The sequence below is a fragment of the Chenopodium quinoa genome, unplaced genomic scaffold, assembly GCF_001683475.1.
Source record: "Chenopodium quinoa cultivar QQ74 unplaced genomic scaffold, ASM168347v1, whole genome shotgun sequence".
Classification (NCBI taxonomy): domain Eukaryota; kingdom Viridiplantae; phylum Streptophyta; class Magnoliopsida; order Caryophyllales; family Amaranthaceae; genus Chenopodium; species Chenopodium quinoa.
The window spans coordinates 3,915,159-3,933,273 of NW_018744878.1; the positions used below are offsets into that span (position 1 = coordinate 3,915,159).

Below are 18,115 nucleotides of genomic sequence, written 5' to 3' on the forward strand. Positions count from 1 at the left end.
GACTATTAGCATTAGGTTTTATGTTTATTTGCTGCAAATTCCATCTTTGATTGTTTTTTTTTTATTTAACTTTGATTGTTTTTTTCCTTTTTTGGGAAAGTTCCTCTCCTCTCCTCTCTCCATAATAATGTGTCTAATAAGGTCCCGTTCACTTCACCTTATTTTTACATTTGAAAAATATCTTTTCTTTCATTGTTTACAAAATAATTCAAAAGTGCATGTTAATACGAACTTCCCATTTGATAATTATTAGTTTACAAATATAGCTAAAAGGAAAAAAATTACAGGTGTAATAAACCAATAAAAAATACTCCGTATTAAAAAAATAAACAAAGTGAAAACCTTTATATTTTGTTGACTTGTTGAGAAAAATAATTAAAAAAAAAAGTATTCCTTGCTATAAAATGGCTTGGTATTTATCTCCATTATCACATGTGCGAGCTCTGCCTCAGCTACATCTACGCCAAACGTGCTGTAAAAACGTGCCAACTCACCCGCCAATATTCTCGTTTCTCTCCTACCATACTTGTTCTCCATATTCCTCCCATAAATACCGAGTTGAGTCAACTCATTTCACAGAACACTCGAAAAATCAGAACACCAAGAACAAAATGGAAGAAATTGCTGCTAATCCTGCCATTTTACGCGCCGAATTCTATCAACTTCTTCGCAGCCGACGAATTGAAGGTATGTTTCATATAATTTCATGTCTAATTTTTAATTTTTATGATTTTTGGGAATTTTTAAGGTCTTTGATTTTATAATTTTTGAATAATGAAATGTTGTAGAAGTTTACTTATTGATGATTAGAATGTTTGATTTTTTGATTTTTTGTGAGGATTGAATTAGATGTATGCTTGATGACAATGTATTAATGTAGATAGTTGATGAGAAGTAGAAATTTGGTGTTTGTTTAAGATTGAATTGAGGAAGTATATGATAATTTTCGAGATTGATTAATTTTAAACACATGAATAGTATAACAATAATGCTGTTATTTGTTGTTAGTTTTGAAAACTAACAATATTTAATGGAAGGTATGGTGAACTAGTTTATAAAGTTAACTTGATTGGTGTAATAAAAATAAAATTAAGATCTTTTTAATAAAAAAAAACTAAAAATAAATTTACCATCTTTTAAGGACAAAGTTTTGGATTTTACTCCCTTTAAGGGCTTTAACTGCTTTTTTTTTTTTCTACAAATAAAATCTAAATTAAGTAATTAACAAATTACTTTGATAGAATCAAATAAAGGTTTCTTTCATCAAAGCTACATCCATTGCAAAGATTAATACATCACTCGCACACATCGCTGAAAAATACATTTTTTTTTATAAAGACGTTGTAACGATTGGTTGTAGCTGACTAGCCGTAAGGATGATTATTATATAGTTCCCTTGAATTGCCTTAATCTTATCAACTTGATATATTTTACTCCCTGTAATTATTATTTTTTTTTTTTTTTTTTTTTTTTTTTTTTGAATTTCGGATATTTGATGTGTGCTCAGACTGCTCAGTGCTCACCCTACATGTTTCTAATAAGATTGATCATCTTGGATGATACTCCATAAAGTTTTTGTTATATTGATGTTGTTGCGGGCTAGAATAAATAGTCAGGAAAGAGCTGCCATTTCATAAGATGGTTTCAATTTATGCATGATTTTCTATTGTGTACCTAATTGGAATGGTTGAGAAGAAGAAGGTTAGTGGGAACAACTACTACAAATAAAATGATGTACGTTAATCGTTGAAGTTTGTATTACTCTTATCTCTTAACAACACATGTGACTATGTGAGTGTCCGACATGTAGAAAAGAAGATAGAGATGATTACACTTGATTGGTTTATCCTGTTATACTCCCTTTATTACCATATGATTTGATGTGGAATCTCATTTGGCTTTGTTAAGTAGACTCTCTCTGTTGATGATGACGGGTGCAGCCTAGGCCCTTAATCTCTATATGCAATGACTTGAGACAATATGCAACCTTTTTTGGACAAATATGTACTTTGGCTGCAAGATTGATTTGTGTTTTCCCATCTCTTGTAGTTCCTTTGAGAGTCGAACCTGCAAAGCCTGTAACGGATCCAATGTATCAAGGGAGTCCGTCACCACCACCTCCAAGTTTCCAGGAGGTTATTACTCATTTTCATCTCCTTTTCAACTTGGAAATGATTTATATCTGCTTATCTTATTTGCTTTGTCTTGTACATTCCTATTACTTAATTTATTCCTCGTATTCCTGCCAGGCTATGAAATCTTGTCCTAAAGCAGATATTGACAATCTTAAGGATCTCCTTGTTGAAGAAAATATATACTTACACACCGAGGTATTGACTCTAAGCACAATGCCAAACACATTCATTGCATATTCTTAGTGATAGAGTATTAAAGCCAATCTTGGGCTTCATCCATCCGTTTAAGTTTAAGCGTTAATCCTTTGGTATGGTATCGAGAGCCAATGTGAAAAGGGTCATGGGTTCAAATCTCATACACTCCTCCTTGGCTCCTTCCAAGTGGAAAAATTTAGCGCCTACTGGGTATGGAGAAGACCCTTGTTGCATCTACATTTGAAACAAATATGAAAATGTTAAGTATAAGGAAGTGTAAAGAGTATATTGGGATGGAGGGGAGTAACATATGGTCTGACATTCACGTGCCTGAGTTATAAGTTGCCTTGTAGATTCATTGCCAGAATATGCTTAATCTGATCAGATTGTCTTTGCAGCAATTTGATTGAAAATCCTGTATCTCTTTATTGAGATAAGATGAGATGGCTGTGTTGACAAACTTCATCTGTGTCGTAAACTCATAATTGCTGCTTACTTTGGCAGTTTCTGGGGTATCCATTTATTTTAAAGGCATTAACTGGCAGTCTGCCAATTTTGTTACACATTCGGACTGACTTAATGTTTCATGATCTTGCATAGGCCTCTGCGCAAGGATGTTTACCAATTTTGATTCTGAGCATGAGGCGAACTAGTTATCTGCCAAAGAGACCAGCTGTTGTTATCCTGCACAGCACGAATAAGTGCAAAGAATGGGTTCGACCTTTGCTTGAGGTGGCTACTGATATTAACTGGTGCATTTTGCTTTAATTAATCTAACATTTTTTAGCGCATACCTTATATCTGTTCTCATATGTTCCAGGCTTACGCCTCACGCGGCTATGTTGCTGTTGCCATTGATTCCCGTTATCATGGTGAACGTGCTAATAGTCCAACAACCTATAGTGAAGTATATTCTGTACCATGCCTCTTTAGTTGGTCTTTCTATTGTGCTCGAGGCTTTTGAACCTTTTGATTACAAAAGCCTTAGCTAATTTATAAGCATGTTATTTGGTTAATGAATAGCAGGCACTTGTATCATCATGGAAAAACGGTGACACTATGCCATTTATATTCGATACGGTAAAGTCTTCCCTTCCTATCTTCTCCTAAAAGAAAAGAGGACAGTGAGGACCTATATTAGACTTCTCATCTTGTAGAAGGAAGAAACAACACTTATTAAATTGGTATTTTGTTGTAACTATGAGCTGCAATTACCTTCTATTTTTTCTTTGAGTTTTTGTCTTTTGGGAGGAAGAGGGTTGAAATGAAAAAGAAAAATATTCGAGTTTGTTCCAAGTTTAAGAGTGTAGATATACTGCAGGTATGGGATCTGATAAAGTTGGCTGATTATCTTACTCATCATAGGGATGATATTGATCATGCAAGGATTGGAATCACTGGCGAGTCACTTGGAGGTTTGTTAGAGCAGTTCACCTTATCTAAACTATGATATTCTCTTTGATTTTAATGTAGCTCACAGTTCATCATGCTATTCAGGAATGCATGCGTGGTATGCTGCCTTTGCTGACACACGCTATGCTGTGGTTGCACCTATCATTGGAGTTCAGGTGCAGTTAGTGAAAGCTACATGTTTTTGTTTCTGATATTCCACAAAGCTGACTAACCAAATGATGTTGTTTGTAGGGGTTTCGGTGGGCCATAGACAATGACAAATGGCAGGCTCGTGTAGACAGTATCAAGTCTGTTTTTGAAGGTGAACAGTGAAAGAAGCAAAAGCAACATTTCACATTAACTGTTCTTGGGATGATAACTTATCTGATTTTTTTTTTTTTTCCAAACTTTGCATTTGCAGAAGCCCGTGTTGATTTGGGCAAGAGTGTTATAGACAAAGAAGTCGTAGAGAAGGTCCGTTGCTGATTTTATTCATCTACTTGTTGCATGTGATTGATGTTGTCGTTCTCTGTATTTCCCTTGTTCTATAAGGGTCCTGGTTAAAATTTTCAAAGAAGAGGAACACATTCACAACGTATACATACTTCAGAATTTATCTATAATTCAGCAAATATATTGCACTGTTGTAATGTTGTTAACCCATACTGTGGACCTGTTTAAACCAGGTTTGGGACAGGATTGCTCCTGGTCTGGCTTCAAAGTTTGATGCACCTTACACAATCCCGGCAATAGCTCCTCGTCCTCTGGCAATTTTGAATGGTATGACTTTTTAACTTCAGACATGTTAAGACTTTGAATTGACAGTAAAGCTCCTACTACTAAATTTACTGATGATTAGATTTGCATCAGCAGAATTTAATTCATTTATTGTAAAATAAATTATCTGTGTAGTGTTTCCCTATTGTATTTTAGAAGAGCAGCTTTAATACTGACAAATACTGTCTTTATGTGGGCTTAGAGAAACATGGCTATCCACTAGTAAATTAGAGCAAGATCATTTCTTGTGCAACCTTTTCTAAAAGCGTGGATGTTTATTCAACAAGTGTACAATTACGAGCATGGTATTTATGCTCAGTACATGTGACATTTTTTTGACAATTCACAAGTTTATATGTTTATTTACCCCAAAATTTGTCTTTCTTGCATCTTCTGGCAGTCTGAGAGCTCAAAATACTCTTCTGTTTGTTCTTTTTAATTATTTGAGTCCTGAAGATTTGTAATACTCTGCTGCATAATGTATCTATCTTGTGATGTGTATATATGTTCCTTGGCTTCTAGTCTTAATGGCTTCTTTTAGTCAGCAAGTGAGGTCTCTGTCTTTTTTTTTTGTTGACATTTCTACTTCTCTCTGAGGTGGCCAAAACCAGGTTTTTTTTTACCAAATTTGTTTTGATATTACACTGGACTGAATCTCTCTGTCAAATATACAGGTGCTGATGATCCTCGATGTCCCCTTGCCGGTCTAGATATACCTGTATCAAGAGCAGAGATGACATATAAAGCATATCATCACAGTAATTATTTCAAGGTAATTAATAGAATCATGATAAGAATATCGGCATGGTTTCTTTTGCATGATTCTTGGAAGCAAAATTGTTAAAATAATTACCTTGAAATAATTAATACGAAGTTTTTATCATTTTTATTCCCCAAGGAAGATCGTACTTCCTGTGGTTCTTTCCTTTGCTACTCATCTCAATTAAAAAAATCTACCTTCAATAATGACTCAATTTTATCTCAAGAAATGCATGGAGATGGCACTTCTATGTCACAAGTAAAATAAGCTATCATCTTCTTCTCTTTAGCTCATTTGAGTTTTAAACAATAGACATTGATATCTCTGATGGTGTATGCCGTGTATCTACTTTCAGCTCATAGCAGAACCTGGAATAGGACACCAAATAACACCGGCCATGGTCAAAGAAGCTAGTGACTGGTTTGACAGATTTCTGTAGAGCAAGCATGAAGGTGTATGATGATTCTGAATTGCTTAAATTCAACCGAATAAATAAATTGAATTCATACATGATGCTTCCTCAAATAATGAAGCAGCTAAATCTGCATCTTAAAGCTGTGTATTTCTCATTGATGATGTGCCAAGTGAACTGTATTATCATTGCTGTCAGGTGTATTATTATGTCCTTAAGGTTCCATTTCTTTGGTTTTACTTCTTATGTTCTTTCCTTTTCATTTTAGTTATAATTTTGGTACACTGGAATATAGAGAACTTTATTTGTAAGATTAATTTCATTAATAAATAAACCAGTGGATCATCTCTGGTCTAGTTCTACTATATTAGCAGTGTAATCTAAGTTTTATGTTCCTATTAGATTTTTTTTTTTTTCAGAGGACCACAAATTCTCTTCAGAGGACTCTCTAAGTAGCACCTGTTGTATGTCTCAAATACTAGGACAAAACATCCAAGCCATTGATGAAGAAAAACTTGATCTAGTTAATGAAAACTTGGAAATGGAACAATTGGAAACCCATTAAATTACTCCGAAAGTAGAACTAGAACTCAAAAACATGAAACTTGAGCACTGCATCATTATTGCATTTTCCTCGTCCTATAAAAAAAAAAAAAAAAAAAGAAAGAGGTGGGCTAGGTGGTTGTGAACTGTGATTTGGGAAATGTTTGATTAGGAAATATCACAATTCTATAATAGCTAGAATTGGCAAATGGGTTCAATTTATAGTGATTTTTGTAAGGTATACTGAGAGTCACAAAAGACAGTGATGTAGACGAAATTTGATCTCAGATATTGAATGGTGTAATTTAATTACACAACCGGTAGTACCTAGAGCTAGGTAAATACTTAACCGCTCATTAATAAATGAATATTTTAACTTTTATTTGTCAATGCACAAACTTGGCTATTAAATCTTAATACATTAACACCAATCTTTTAACTTATTACATGCTAGTTCAAAAGCTAAACAATACGATAATCTCATCACATTTAACAAAAAAATTATGGCATAACTGTCGGTAGTGTTCGAAACATATATGCTTATGTTTCCCCCAAATATATTCTATATACTACATCCGTTTCATATTAATTACAATAATTAGACATTTTTCTTCTTTTGAGACCCGAATAGATGTTTCTGGTGTTTTGGAATGGGCATTGTGTCGTTGCACATTGTATATCTTCTTCTTGGGCCTAATGTAAGTGTAAGCAACCAAAGTCAAAGAGACTAGGGGTGTCCATTATTCGGACTCCAGTCCGAAATCCAACACAATCCAGTCCAAATAAGCTATTTGGATTGGACTTTTTTAAATTTGGATTGGATTTGGATTCAAAAAGTTTAAAATTCGGATTTTTGGATTGGATTTGGACTCAAAATTTTTAAGTCCAAAAAGTCCAATCCAGTCTAAATACTCCAAATTTATATATATATATACATATATATAATTAATATATAAAAAAAATAATAATAATAAACCTCAACCCATATAACATTAGTAAGCCCAAACCCAATAGCCCAAATCTGCCAAATCCCCTCATTACTATATACTAGAAACCCTAAATCATTTCTTAGGAATTTTTTTTATTATTAATTCGGATTGGATAGGACTGGATTCGGACTATGAAGTTTTAATTTAGATTGGATCGGATTGGATTTTGAAAACTTTGAATTTGAATTTAGACTATAAAATGAGAGTCCAAATATATTTCGGATTGGATTGGACTAGACTTTAGTCCAATCCGAAGTTCGAATGGACACCTCTAAAAGAGAGTCAAACAAAAAAAAAAAAAAAAAAAAAAAAAAAAAAAAAAAAATATATATATATATATATATATATATATATATATATATATATATATATATATATATATATATATATATATATATATATATATATAAAACTGCGTTTCCTCAACTTCTTGGTTCATCCTCACTAAGCTTAGAAATTCTGGAAATAGGGCAAAAAAATAAGTAAAAATGAGCTCAACAGCAGTTCTCTCCAGATTATCTACTATTCGAGGAAGATGCAAATCAATTCCTACAATTGCTAACTTATTCAAATCAACCACCCCATCTCCAGTTTCTTCTTCTACTAAGCGCATTCCTCGCATTTCAAGGTTTTTTTTTCCCTTTTCTTTCGTTTAATCTGTTGTTAAAATGTTATCTTTTAGTTATTTGATTAATCATTTGGATGAATTTGATGATGGGTTTTTAAAATTTTGAGATTTTATGATGTTAATTGAATCTGGGTTTTTGTGGGGTTTTAGGTTACCTGTTGAAGCAAGCTGCTTACTTACAATGTTGCCGTTGCACAGTGCGATTGCTTCTGCTAGATTACAGTCTGTATTATCTGTTGATTCCCAGAATTGGTGTTTAGTTCCTCAAGGTTTCTTTCCTTTTCTCTCTCCTCTTCTTTACATAATGCTGTTTTGTTTTGACCAAGTGTATGTGGGTGTAACCTAGATTAGTTGATAATTTCTTCAATCGAGTTCTATTCGAATCATCACCCGATTCGGTTTTCTATAGAAACCTTAAATGTTGACCATGTTCACGTTCATGGGCATGGGGTTATTATTTGTCTAATTTCAGTTATTTTTGTTTAGTTATAGTTGGTGCTTGGGACAAGATAGTTATGAGGCTATGTGAAATGACTTTAATGGAATGGAGCCTAAAGCAGAGTTGTAGGATATTACGGATTATATATGTATATATTTTTCATGTTAAATGTACAAACTTTGAAGGAATTTGTTAGCGATTGGGGTTATGAGGGAGGAGAGACTAATGTGTAATTGTGATACCCTCCAAAAACAATTGGCAATAGGAGCAATCCACTTAAGTTAGAATTAAAAGGACAGACAATGTTGGGCAAATATCACACTTGTATCTAACCTCTGCTCAAGTGAGAGTTTTACACTTTCCTGAAGTAAAAGGGTTTAAAGAAAGCACCTAAACGCCATAGAGAACTCCTGGTAGGGTGAATGAAATCCCCCTTCAAGTCTTATAGGGGAATATTGTTGTTGTAGAAGCATAGCCATAGATGTAGAGGCTTAAGTGATTCCTTCAAGAAAGTTGAATTGTTAAGCATAATGAGTATGAGATATTATGATATAATGAGTATAAAGTATTAGTGTTATAGATTCGAGGTAAAATGCATTGTACCATGCTTGCACGAAAGGTATTAATGTGGGATATTATTGGTTGCTAGATGTGATCGAGAAGCAAATGCAACCAAAATTTTCACACTTACAAAGTAACAAGAATGGTGCTTACATGCTTACAAAGGATGTTCTTGAATAAAGCTTGAGATTTATAGTTGGATTGTTGGGATAAGCTTCAAGTGATCATGAAGGGATGTATTTACTAATGGTGAATTAGAGGGGAATATTGTTGTGGGGCATAAGCTAATAGGTTTTAGGTGGAGCCCAAATTATTATATCGTGGCTATCAGCATAAGCTTTCAGGGATGTAAAGTTATTTGAGGAGATTTAGAGTTGTTATTATATAAACATACAGACTTCAAATGACAAAGTGGTTTGATCGAAGTATAGATGTATTTTGGGTAGAACTTTGACAATTATTTGGGGACATTTGAGGCTTCAATTTAAACGGTGTTATCGTAGTTCCATGTTCTAGTTCATTGAGAATTAGAGCTGGACAAAATATTTTTGTTTTGATGATACTCTTCACCTTTGCTCATATAATTGTTATATGCAAATGTATGAACTTGGTGGGTCTTAAACCTTTGTAAGAATGAAATGGGTTTCTTGTACCAATGTGCCAGAACGTATGATCAATGATCTTCTGCTAATGCTAGCGTCTTTTTCATCTTTAATCTCATCTATGCTTCAGGAAAAAGTTTAACCAAAGGGGTTTTCTGCCTCCTCTCGTATATTTTGATTTTATGTCTCCCTTTGGTGAATTAATTTGTAAAATGGGGATGTGTTTTTAAGTTGATTGTCTTGATTTTGATCCTTGTTGTTGTTTAATATACAACATGGTGTTACGTAGGTAAGATAGTAGGAAAAAGTCTTGATTAACAAAAACTGCAAAATGGTTACACTTAAGGGGACTTGGGAAAGCAAAAGTTGTACTTGTCTTGAGCTGATTTTCAACTTTGTCATTTTTTATATGCCCACATGAATAAGGAAAGCTACGTAAGTTAAATTTTCCCCTTTACAAAATAATGAGTACGTTGTGGTTGTATTAGGTGTATTTTAGTTAACCTTGCTGGCTGTAGATTCGTAACTTTAAAAGTTTTTGTCCATTAAATAAATGAGAAAATTTGGATGGTGGCAAGTGGCAACTCTGGCAAGTGATGCATTTAATTGCGTTTGGAATTCGCTCTTAGTTTTTTATGCTGATAAGGTTGCTAGAAAAGGTTTTGAGGAGGTCTTTTTAAGTTGGTGCTACACAATTTGATGATCTTTTGCTGAGTTTGAAACCGCCTGCGTTTCCTCCAAGGCTGCCAGGCCGTTAGGGAGTAGGGACTATATGATGTGCTTCTCGCCCGTTGTCGAGAGGGAAAAGGATAACCTTTGAAAAGTAGAAAGTTGTATGCTATGTTTAATGCTCTCCTTCAGTCCGGGACAATGTATTAATTTCACGAGTTCTTTTAAGTTTTGGTAAATGTATTCTAATCATCAACTGCCTCTGTAGTTGCATCTTGTTCGATGGGGTAAGTTGAGTCACAGTAGTCTGTGCTAAGTAACAGATGTATGATGTAGTATCTGATTCTACTACGTACTGTTAATTTTCAAATATGAGAGAACTTAGTCATCTCACTTTCTTAATCTACCTTGTCTGCTTATCATATGAAGCTAGAAGGGTATTGGAGAGAGGAGACAATGAAAAGAATCATCATAATTGTACTTATATTTTTCTTAATCTGCAACAATAGCCATAACACTGATAAACCATACCGCCCAGTCCTTATCACTAAGTATTTACTTTAGGAAGCCAACCTAACCACAAATTTTCAACTTTCAATTTTTTGTTTATAATCTTTCCTTTCTTTCCCTGAATTCTTCAATAAATATTGTTTCCATCTCACATTTTTCTTAATGAATAAATAATAAAGGAAAAATTGTAAAGAATAATCACACCTTTGCTCGAACTACTCACGACAATCCAACTTTTACAAAATCTAGAAATAATCTCACCTTTAAATCCTATCTTCTCAAAATATACCCTTGTCCGGTTTTTTTTAAGTTGGTAACTGGTTAAAGAAAGTGACTTGTCACATGTTGCCTTCTAATTTGTCCTACATTTTAAAATAAATGATAAAACAAAAAAAAAAACTGATATTCAGCATCCCCTTTCCCACTTTCCCAGCCCTCAGCCTAAACCAGCACCACCCCATGGCTACCCACCTTCCTTGTCAGAGCTTGTTTTGTCGGGGTAGGGTTTTCACGGGGTGGGGCTTATGGGATGTGGGTGGGTTTCTGGGTGGGGAATTTCAGGATGAGGGTGGGTTTCTGGGTGGGGAATTTCAGGATGAGGGTGGGTTTCTGGGTGGGGAATTTCAGGATGGGGGTGGGTTTCTGGGACATTCTAGACCTTTCGGCAAGTAGTAGACTCTCTTTTGCATATAGGAAATCTTTATAGCTACGTGTATGCTACTTTGAAAACGTTAAATTAATCTTTGCTCCTGATGTTTATAGGATTCATTTGTGCTGGTAGTTGCCAATTGACTTCACTAGGCAAATTTTTGATTAGGTTGAGCTATTTGGTACATGCCAGCTACTTATGTTGATGTCTTGTAAGTGCAATACATCAACAACCACCCGTGAACTTGGTTTACAGCAGGAGACACAAAAAGAAGTAGCCACTTACCAGCCACAACATTAAGCCGTAAGCTACTGCCAGGGAGAGAAACAGAGGACCGTTGGGAGACAAGCAGCTTTTGTATTTTGTTTGTATTGCACTAAAATAGTATGAGGACAAGAGTAGATAATTGTAGTAATTAAGGCTATGTTGCCAATCCTAGTAATGTAATTGTAGTATAAGAAGTAAGAGACTAGTAGGAGGAGGGTATCCAGAAATTTGTAAGAGGAACCTTGGAGAGTTATGGCCTAAAGCCATATTTATCTTTTGAAGCTTTAAGCTTAACAATCAAACAACAACCTTTCGACTTGTTTATTGTCTCAAACGCTAGTTCGTTGCACTTGGTATCAAAGCGAGATGCCGCCGACGCCGATGACGGTGACCCCGGAGAGGGTGGCCGCGCTTGAAGAGAGGATGGAAGAAATTCTCGAGAAGGTCGGAGAAGGAGAAAACTCAATCCAAAACACACTAACCCGGAAGCAAGACCAGTTCATCGATGAGATGAGGGCGATGATGGCGGCGTTGGGTAAACCAACCGTTTGGAGAGGGAAATTTCGGAGAAACACCGCTAGGAGGCAGAGGCCTCAGGTTTGGCAACTGGGATGCCGGCGCGGGTGGTGGAATTCGAAAGCCCAACCAAGACAACCGCGAGGGGGGTGGAAGGTGGAAGGTGGCGATATCGAAAGTTGGAGATGCCGTCCTTCAATGGCTCCGACCCCGATGGTTGGATCCTCCGGGTGAGCAATTTTTTCAGTTCTACGGTTTGACGGAGACGGAGAAGTTACAAGCCGCGGTCGTGGTGATGGATGGCGACGCGCTTCTGTGGTACCAATGGGAGAGTAGAAGGAGACCCATGGTGGGGTGGGAAGACATGAAGAGTCGTGTCTTGAACCAATTCCGGCCGGTGAACTCGGGGACCCTACACGAGCAGTGATTGGCGGTGGAGCAGTTAACGACGGTGGTGGAGTATAGGCGGCTATTCATAGAGAAAGCGTCGCCCCTGTTGGATGTACCCGAAAGTCTGATGAAAGGCCCATTTATCAATGGCTCTAGGGAGGAGATTAAAGCTAAGATCCGAATGTTAAACCCGCTCACTCTTGAAGACGCAATGGATCTGGCAATCCGGGTCGAGGAAAGGAACCGGATCAGCAGCCTTAGGAAGACGGGTGGAGCATTCTCAAAACCGGGCCCATATTCGTATTTTAATCGGAGCCCCGCAGCCACACTCTTGGGAGCTGCCAGCCCAAAAGACAACAACCACACAAAACCCATCAGTTTCTAGCCCAATTCGCTCAAGCCCACCTATTAGCCAAACACACAACCCAACCCATTCCATCCAACACTCAGCATCTTCTGTTAACCAACCATCATCATCCTTTCTCAACCGATCGAACTCCGGCACCACCAGGTTTAACGGGGAAGTCCGGTGGCTCACCAATAAGGAAATTCAAGATACAAGAGCAAGGGGTCTTTGTTTTCGTTGTGACGGAAGGTGGACGGGACCTACACATGTGTGTCCCGCTAAGGGGCTTAGCGTACTGATGGTGGAGGAAGAGGAAGAAGAGAATGGAGTGGAGTTCACAGCCGTGGAGGCCCCGGAGCCGGAGTGTGAAGTGACGCCGGTCTCGGTTTCCATGAATTCAATAGTTGGGTTGTCTAATCCAAAAACAATGTGACTCAAGGGGAAAATTAAAGGGCACTCGGTGGTGGTAATGATCGACCCGGGGGCCACGCACAATTTTATATCACTAAGAACAATTCAGAGCCTCGGGTTAAACGTCTCCGATGACGCTAGTTTTGGCGTCTCACTTGGGAATGGGGAAACAATCAAGGGCAAGGGACAATGCAAGGGGGTGCGTGTGGAGTTGGGAGATGGAATCGAGATAGAGGAGGATTTTTTGCCTCTTAAATTGGGCAATTCGGATGTGATCATGGGTATTCAATGGCTTGAAAAATTAGGAACCGTGCTCACAAATTGGAAGTCACAAGAAATGAGTTTGTCCATGAATGGGAAGACTATGGTGGTTAGAGGGGATCCCAGCTTAGTGAAATCGGGAATCACCCTTAAAGCTATGATCAAAACCTTGAGGAAACAAGAAGGGGGCGATTTAGTGGAGATGAACGAGGTTGAGCAGCAAGTTGGCAGCCCAATAGAAGATGGGCCGAATAGTGGGCCACCAGAATTTTTGAAGGAGGTGTTAGAGGAGTTTGCTGGGTTCTTTGAGAGTCCAAGTGGGCTTCCCCCAAGTAGAGGCCATGAGCATTCCATAGTTCTCAAGGAAGGGAGTGACCCCATTAGTGTTAGGCCTTACCGATATCCCCAATTTCAAAAAGACGAAATCGAGAAGCTTATCGAAGAGATGTTGCAAGCCGGCATCATAAGGCCTTCCACGAGTCCTTTTTCGAGCCCGGTGCTTCTAGTCAAGAAGAAGGACGGGTCGTGGAGATTTTGTGTGGATTATCGGGCTCTCAATAAGGAGACCGTTCCAGACAAATACCCAATTCCGGTGATCGACAAGCTACTAGATGAGCTTCATGGGGCCCGATTGTTTTCAAAGCTTGACCTTAAGGCCGGATACCACCAAATCTTAGTGCGGCCGGAAGATACCCACAAAACCGCGTTTAGAACGCACGAAGGGCATTACGAATTCCTCGTCATGCCTTTTGGACTCACTAATGCTCCGGCCACCTTTCAAGCTCTTATGAATGAGGTATTCCGACCCTATCTTCGTAAATTTGTACTTGTCTTTTTTGATGATATTCTAGTGTATAGTGCTTGTGAAGATGATCATGTTGCTCACGTGAAATTGGTGTTAGCTACACTCAAAAGGCACTCACTGTTTGCAAATCTAAAGAAATGTGAGTTTGGTAAGCCCAAGGTGGCTTATTTGGGCCATGTTATTTCTAGTGAAGGGGTTGCAATGGACCAAGATAAAGTGGGCTCCATGATCACTTGGCCCACACCGAAATCATTGAGAGATTTAAGGGGATTCTTGGGGCTTACGGGATATTACAGGAAATTCATACAACATTATGCACACATTGCAAGGCCTCTAACAGAGCAACTCAAGAAAGATAATTTTGGGTGGTCGACGGCGGCCGAGGAGGCGTTTTAAGCCCTCAAACAAGCCATGGTCACGGCTCCTGTACTGATTATGCCAGATTTTTCGAAGGACTTTGTGGTGGAGTCCGATGCTTCGGGCTACGGTCTTGGAGCGGTGTTGATGCAAGAAGGAAGGCCGGTGGCTTTCTTTAGCAAGGTGCTCGGTCCTAGAGGGCAAGGCAAATCGATTTATGAAAAAGAACTCATGGCGGTGTGTCTAGCCGTTGAAAAATGGAAGCACTATTTGTTGGGTCGGAAATTCGTGATCCGGAGTGATCAACAAAGCCTCAAGTACATAACCGAACAACGAGAAATCAGAATGGAATTTCAGAATTGGTGCGCAAATTGGTGGGGTTCAATTTTGTTTTGCAATACAAGCCCGGGGTGGCCAATCGGGTGGCTGACGCCCTCTCACGGCGGGGCGGGGGTGAAGGGAGTGAAACAGGGGAGGAATGTAATGCCCTGTTGGTTACACATAAGGTAGAGTGGGAGTCTTTAGTTCTTTACACAAGGAGATCGAAGAGAGCCTCGAAATTCAGAAATTGAAGGCTGAAGTGGAGCAGGGGCAGGGACCACGTGGCTATTCGGTGGAGAACCAAAGGTTGTTGTACAAGGGCCGTGTTGTTCTCCCGCGAGATTCAGCGAATAAGACGGCCTTGCTGCGAATTTACCACGATTCCCCGGAGGGAGGTCACACCAGTGAGACAAAAACATACTTGAAGATGGGTTCGGATTGGTTTTGGGGTGGAATGAGGAAAGACGTGGCAGCATACATACGCGGGTGTTCGATTTGTCAAAGAAACAAGCACTGCCAACAATCGCCGGCGGGGTTGTTGCAACCGTTACCCATCCCGGAGAGAATATGGGAAGACATAAGTATGGATTTTATCGAGGGTTTGTCGTGATCGAAAGGGGTGGACACGATATTTGTAGTGGTTGATAGGCTATCGAAGTACGCTCACTTCATAGGGCTCAAACACCCATTTACTGCTTATACGGTTGCCGAGGTGTTTGTGAGGGAAGTAGTCAGACTTCATGGGATTCCGTCAAGCATCGTTTCTAACAGGGATCGAGTGTTCTTGAGCAGTTTTTGGAGGGAATTATTCCGGTTGCAGGGCACGGAATTGAAGCGAAGCACGTCGTACCACCCCCAAACTGATGGGCAGTCGGAGGTGGTGAACAAAAGGCTAGAAACATACCTACGCTGTTTTACAAGTGGGCAGCCTAAAACGTGGGCTAAATGGCTTTCTTGGGCCGAGTATTCGTATAATACGACACCTCATGCCTCAACCCAAGTGACCCCATTCGTAGCGGTGTATGGGAGGGAACCACCCAAGTTAATTCGAGTGGCCACAGGGCAAACCACGGTACTTGATGTTGATGAGGTTTTGCAAGAGCGGGACTTGATGTTGGATGAGTTGAAATGGAATTTAATGCGTGCCCAGCAGATCATGAAGAGAAATGCGGATGGGAAGCGTAGGGAGGAGGAATTTGAAGTCGGGGATTTTGTCTACCTCAAGCTACAGCCCTATCGTCAGAAATCGTTGGCAAGAAGGCCATTTGAAAAGCTGGCCGCGCGCTTCTATGGGCCTTATGAGATAGTGCAGCGTGTGGGAGAGGTTGCCTACTAATTACTCCTTCCCGAGCAATGCCGCATTCACCCCGTCTTCCATATTTCTCAACTGAAGCGTGCTGTTGGGGATGTGCCAACTTCCACTACCATTCCTACTCAGTTAACTCCGAAGTTAGAATTAGTAGTGGAGCCAGAGCAAGTGTTGGAGGTGAGGCACAAGGGAGGGCAGCACAGCAACATTGAAGTGCTAATCAAGTGGTTAGGAGTGCCCGAGTTCGAGGCCACTTGGGAGGAAGCCGAAGCCATCAAAGAGCACTTTCCGCATTTCCACCTTGAGGACAAGGTGGCGCTTTTGGGGGGCGGTATTGCAATACATCAACAACCACCCGTGAACTTGGTTTACAGCAGGAGACACAAAAAGAAGCAGCCACTTACCAGCCACAACACCAAGCCGTAAGCTACTGCCAGGGAGAGAAACAGAGGACCGTTGGGAGACAAGCAGCTTTTGTATTTTGTTTGTATTGCACTAAAATAGTACGAGGACAAGAGTAGATAATTGTAGTAATTAAGGCTATGTTGCCAATCCTAGTAATGTAATTGTAGTATAAGAAGTAAGAGACTAGTAGGAGGAGGGTATCCAGAAATTTGTAAGAGGAACTTTGGAGAGTTATGGCCTAAAGCCATATTTATCTTTCGAAGCTTTAAGCTTAACAATCAAACAACAACCTTTCGACTTATTTATTGTCTCAAACGCTAGTCCGTTGCAGTAAGACGTAGCTTTCAGACTGCCAGGTCTTAGATTGAGGGTTTTTATCTGGTGTTCTTTAAATAGCAAGTAGCAAACATGTTTTTTTGTTATATATATTTATATGATACTTGCATACGTCTGTTTTTCCTAATAAATGAGAGAACACTCAAGTCAGTAATAAGTCACACTTGTTGCTTTGTCATTTTCTCAAACGGAATGAGAAGATGATTAAAGTAAGCTTTTCTTCCATCTGGCCAGATTATAACCATACTTGCATTACCACCCCTAAAGAAATCACCTGAGAGAAGACTCTTGTGAACTGCATGTAATGTTACTATGTTAGCAGCTAGCTAGATTCCAGGCATCTTCAGACAAAGCTAATAGTGTTTTTGCTGATTGTGCTCTGTTGTGATCTGGCTATGGGATACAGATCACGAGAATGTATTTCATTGAAATTAAGTCAAATGGACATGTAGCGTGTTTCAGCAATAGTTGAGCATCATCTTATCATGATTTTTTAGGACAATGCCAGTGTTTTATACCTTTTATTTATTTATTTTTTTAATAATATCCACGACTCCACGAGTGTTTTATACCTTTTTTTTCTTTAAATATTCACCCTTGCTATCCTTGGAATTGACTGTTTCATAAATTCTAAGTTGACTAAAATCTCTGTTGTTTGGTTCTTATTGCAGGCATGTCAATGCCTTTATGATAGCATGTTTGACTATTTTGGATGGTACCCAGGAGCTCCTGCAAGAAGGAATACTTGCAGAGAAAAATTCCCCCCTTCCCCCCCTTTTAATCACCATTGATTTTATGTAGCATCAGGGAGAACATGACATGCTTTGGTTGGTTAAAATACTACAGTGTATGTCTTTCTAGACTCGAATTCATATGGAATCCATGTTTGTTGCTCACATCGCATTCATGTGATGATCAATAGACCTTTCAGGATAAGGGAACTTATCTGCCAATGATTATTAAGCTGCCTTCAAAGTTTTGTGATTTCTTTTAATGGATTTTATGATTTTTCAGTCATCATAAAAATGTAAGTATCATTGTCACTTTGGCCTTGGAGGCTTGATTTGAGTCTCATTGCATCCATTCTAGCAAAACTCTACCTCATTTCTCTAAAGGCGCACTGATGCTAT

At 38.6% G+C, this 18,115-nt stretch overlaps 2 protein-coding genes across 4 annotated transcripts; both read left to right on the forward strand.

The window, feature by feature from the left end:
• Nucleotides 1-89: 89 nt before the first annotated feature.
• On the forward strand, nucleotides 90-6,036 carry LOC110705605. Of its 2 annotated transcripts, none has more exons than XM_021883505.1 (13): nucleotides 90-687; nucleotides 2,050-2,135; nucleotides 2,250-2,330; nucleotides 2,931-3,062; nucleotides 3,151-3,237; nucleotides 3,354-3,410; nucleotides 3,652-3,745; nucleotides 3,828-3,898; nucleotides 3,975-4,044; nucleotides 4,144-4,196; nucleotides 4,409-4,502; nucleotides 5,174-5,271; nucleotides 5,615-6,036. In XM_021883505.1, exons 1-13 carry the CDS (start codon nucleotides 405-407, stop codon nucleotides 5,696-5,698), a joined length of 1,290 nt encoding a protein of 429 aa, XP_021739197.1. In that variant the 5' UTR covers nucleotides 90-404; the 3' UTR covers nucleotides 5,699-6,036. The 2 variants fall into 2 exon arrangements, with proteins under 2 accessions (XP_021739197.1, XP_021739198.1); XM_021883506.1 differs by having other exon boundaries at nucleotides 92-687; nucleotides 3,357-3,410.
• A 1,581-nt stretch (nucleotides 6,037-7,617) lies between these two features.
• LOC110705607 lies at nucleotides 7,618-17,976 on the forward strand. Of its 2 annotated transcripts, none has more exons than XM_021883509.1 (3): nucleotides 7,618-7,831; nucleotides 7,982-8,100; nucleotides 17,657-17,976. In XM_021883509.1, exons 1-3 carry the CDS (start codon nucleotides 7,692-7,694, stop codon nucleotides 17,674-17,676), a joined length of 279 nt encoding a protein of 92 aa, XP_021739201.1. In that variant the 5' UTR covers nucleotides 7,618-7,691; the 3' UTR covers nucleotides 17,677-17,976. The 2 variants fall into 2 exon arrangements, with proteins under 2 accessions (XP_021739201.1, XP_021739200.1); XM_021883508.1 differs by lacking the exon at nucleotides 17,657-17,976 and adding an exon at nucleotides 16,622-17,647.
• Nucleotides 17,977-18,115: the final 139 nt, after the last annotated feature.

Bases quoted from the DNA above. Each gene is read 5' to 3' on its own strand.
- LOC110705605 (XM_021883505.1), top strand. From the start codon at position 405: ATGGCTTGGTATTTATCTCCATTATCACATGTGCGAGCTCTGCCTCAG. The intron at 4,045-4,143 runs GTGAACAGTGAA...TTGCATTTGCAG, and splicing joins TATCAAGTCTGTTTTTGAAG to AAGCCCGTGTTGATTTGGGC. The intron at 5,272-5,614 runs GTAATTAATAGA...ATCTACTTTCAG, and splicing joins ATCACAGTAATTATTTCAAG to CTCATAGCAGAACCTGGAAT.
- LOC110705607 (XM_021883508.1), top strand. From the start codon at position 7,692: ATGAGCTCAACAGCAGTTCTCTCCAGATTATCTACTATTCGAGGAAGA. The intron at 7,832-7,981 runs GTTTTTTTTTCC...GTGGGGTTTTAG, and splicing joins CGCATTCCTCGCATTTCAAG to GTTACCTGTTGAAGCAAGCT. The intron at 8,101-16,621 runs GTTTCTTTCCTT...GGTTTACAGCAG, and splicing joins TTGGTGTTTAGTTCCTCAAG to GAGACACAAAAAGAAGCAGC.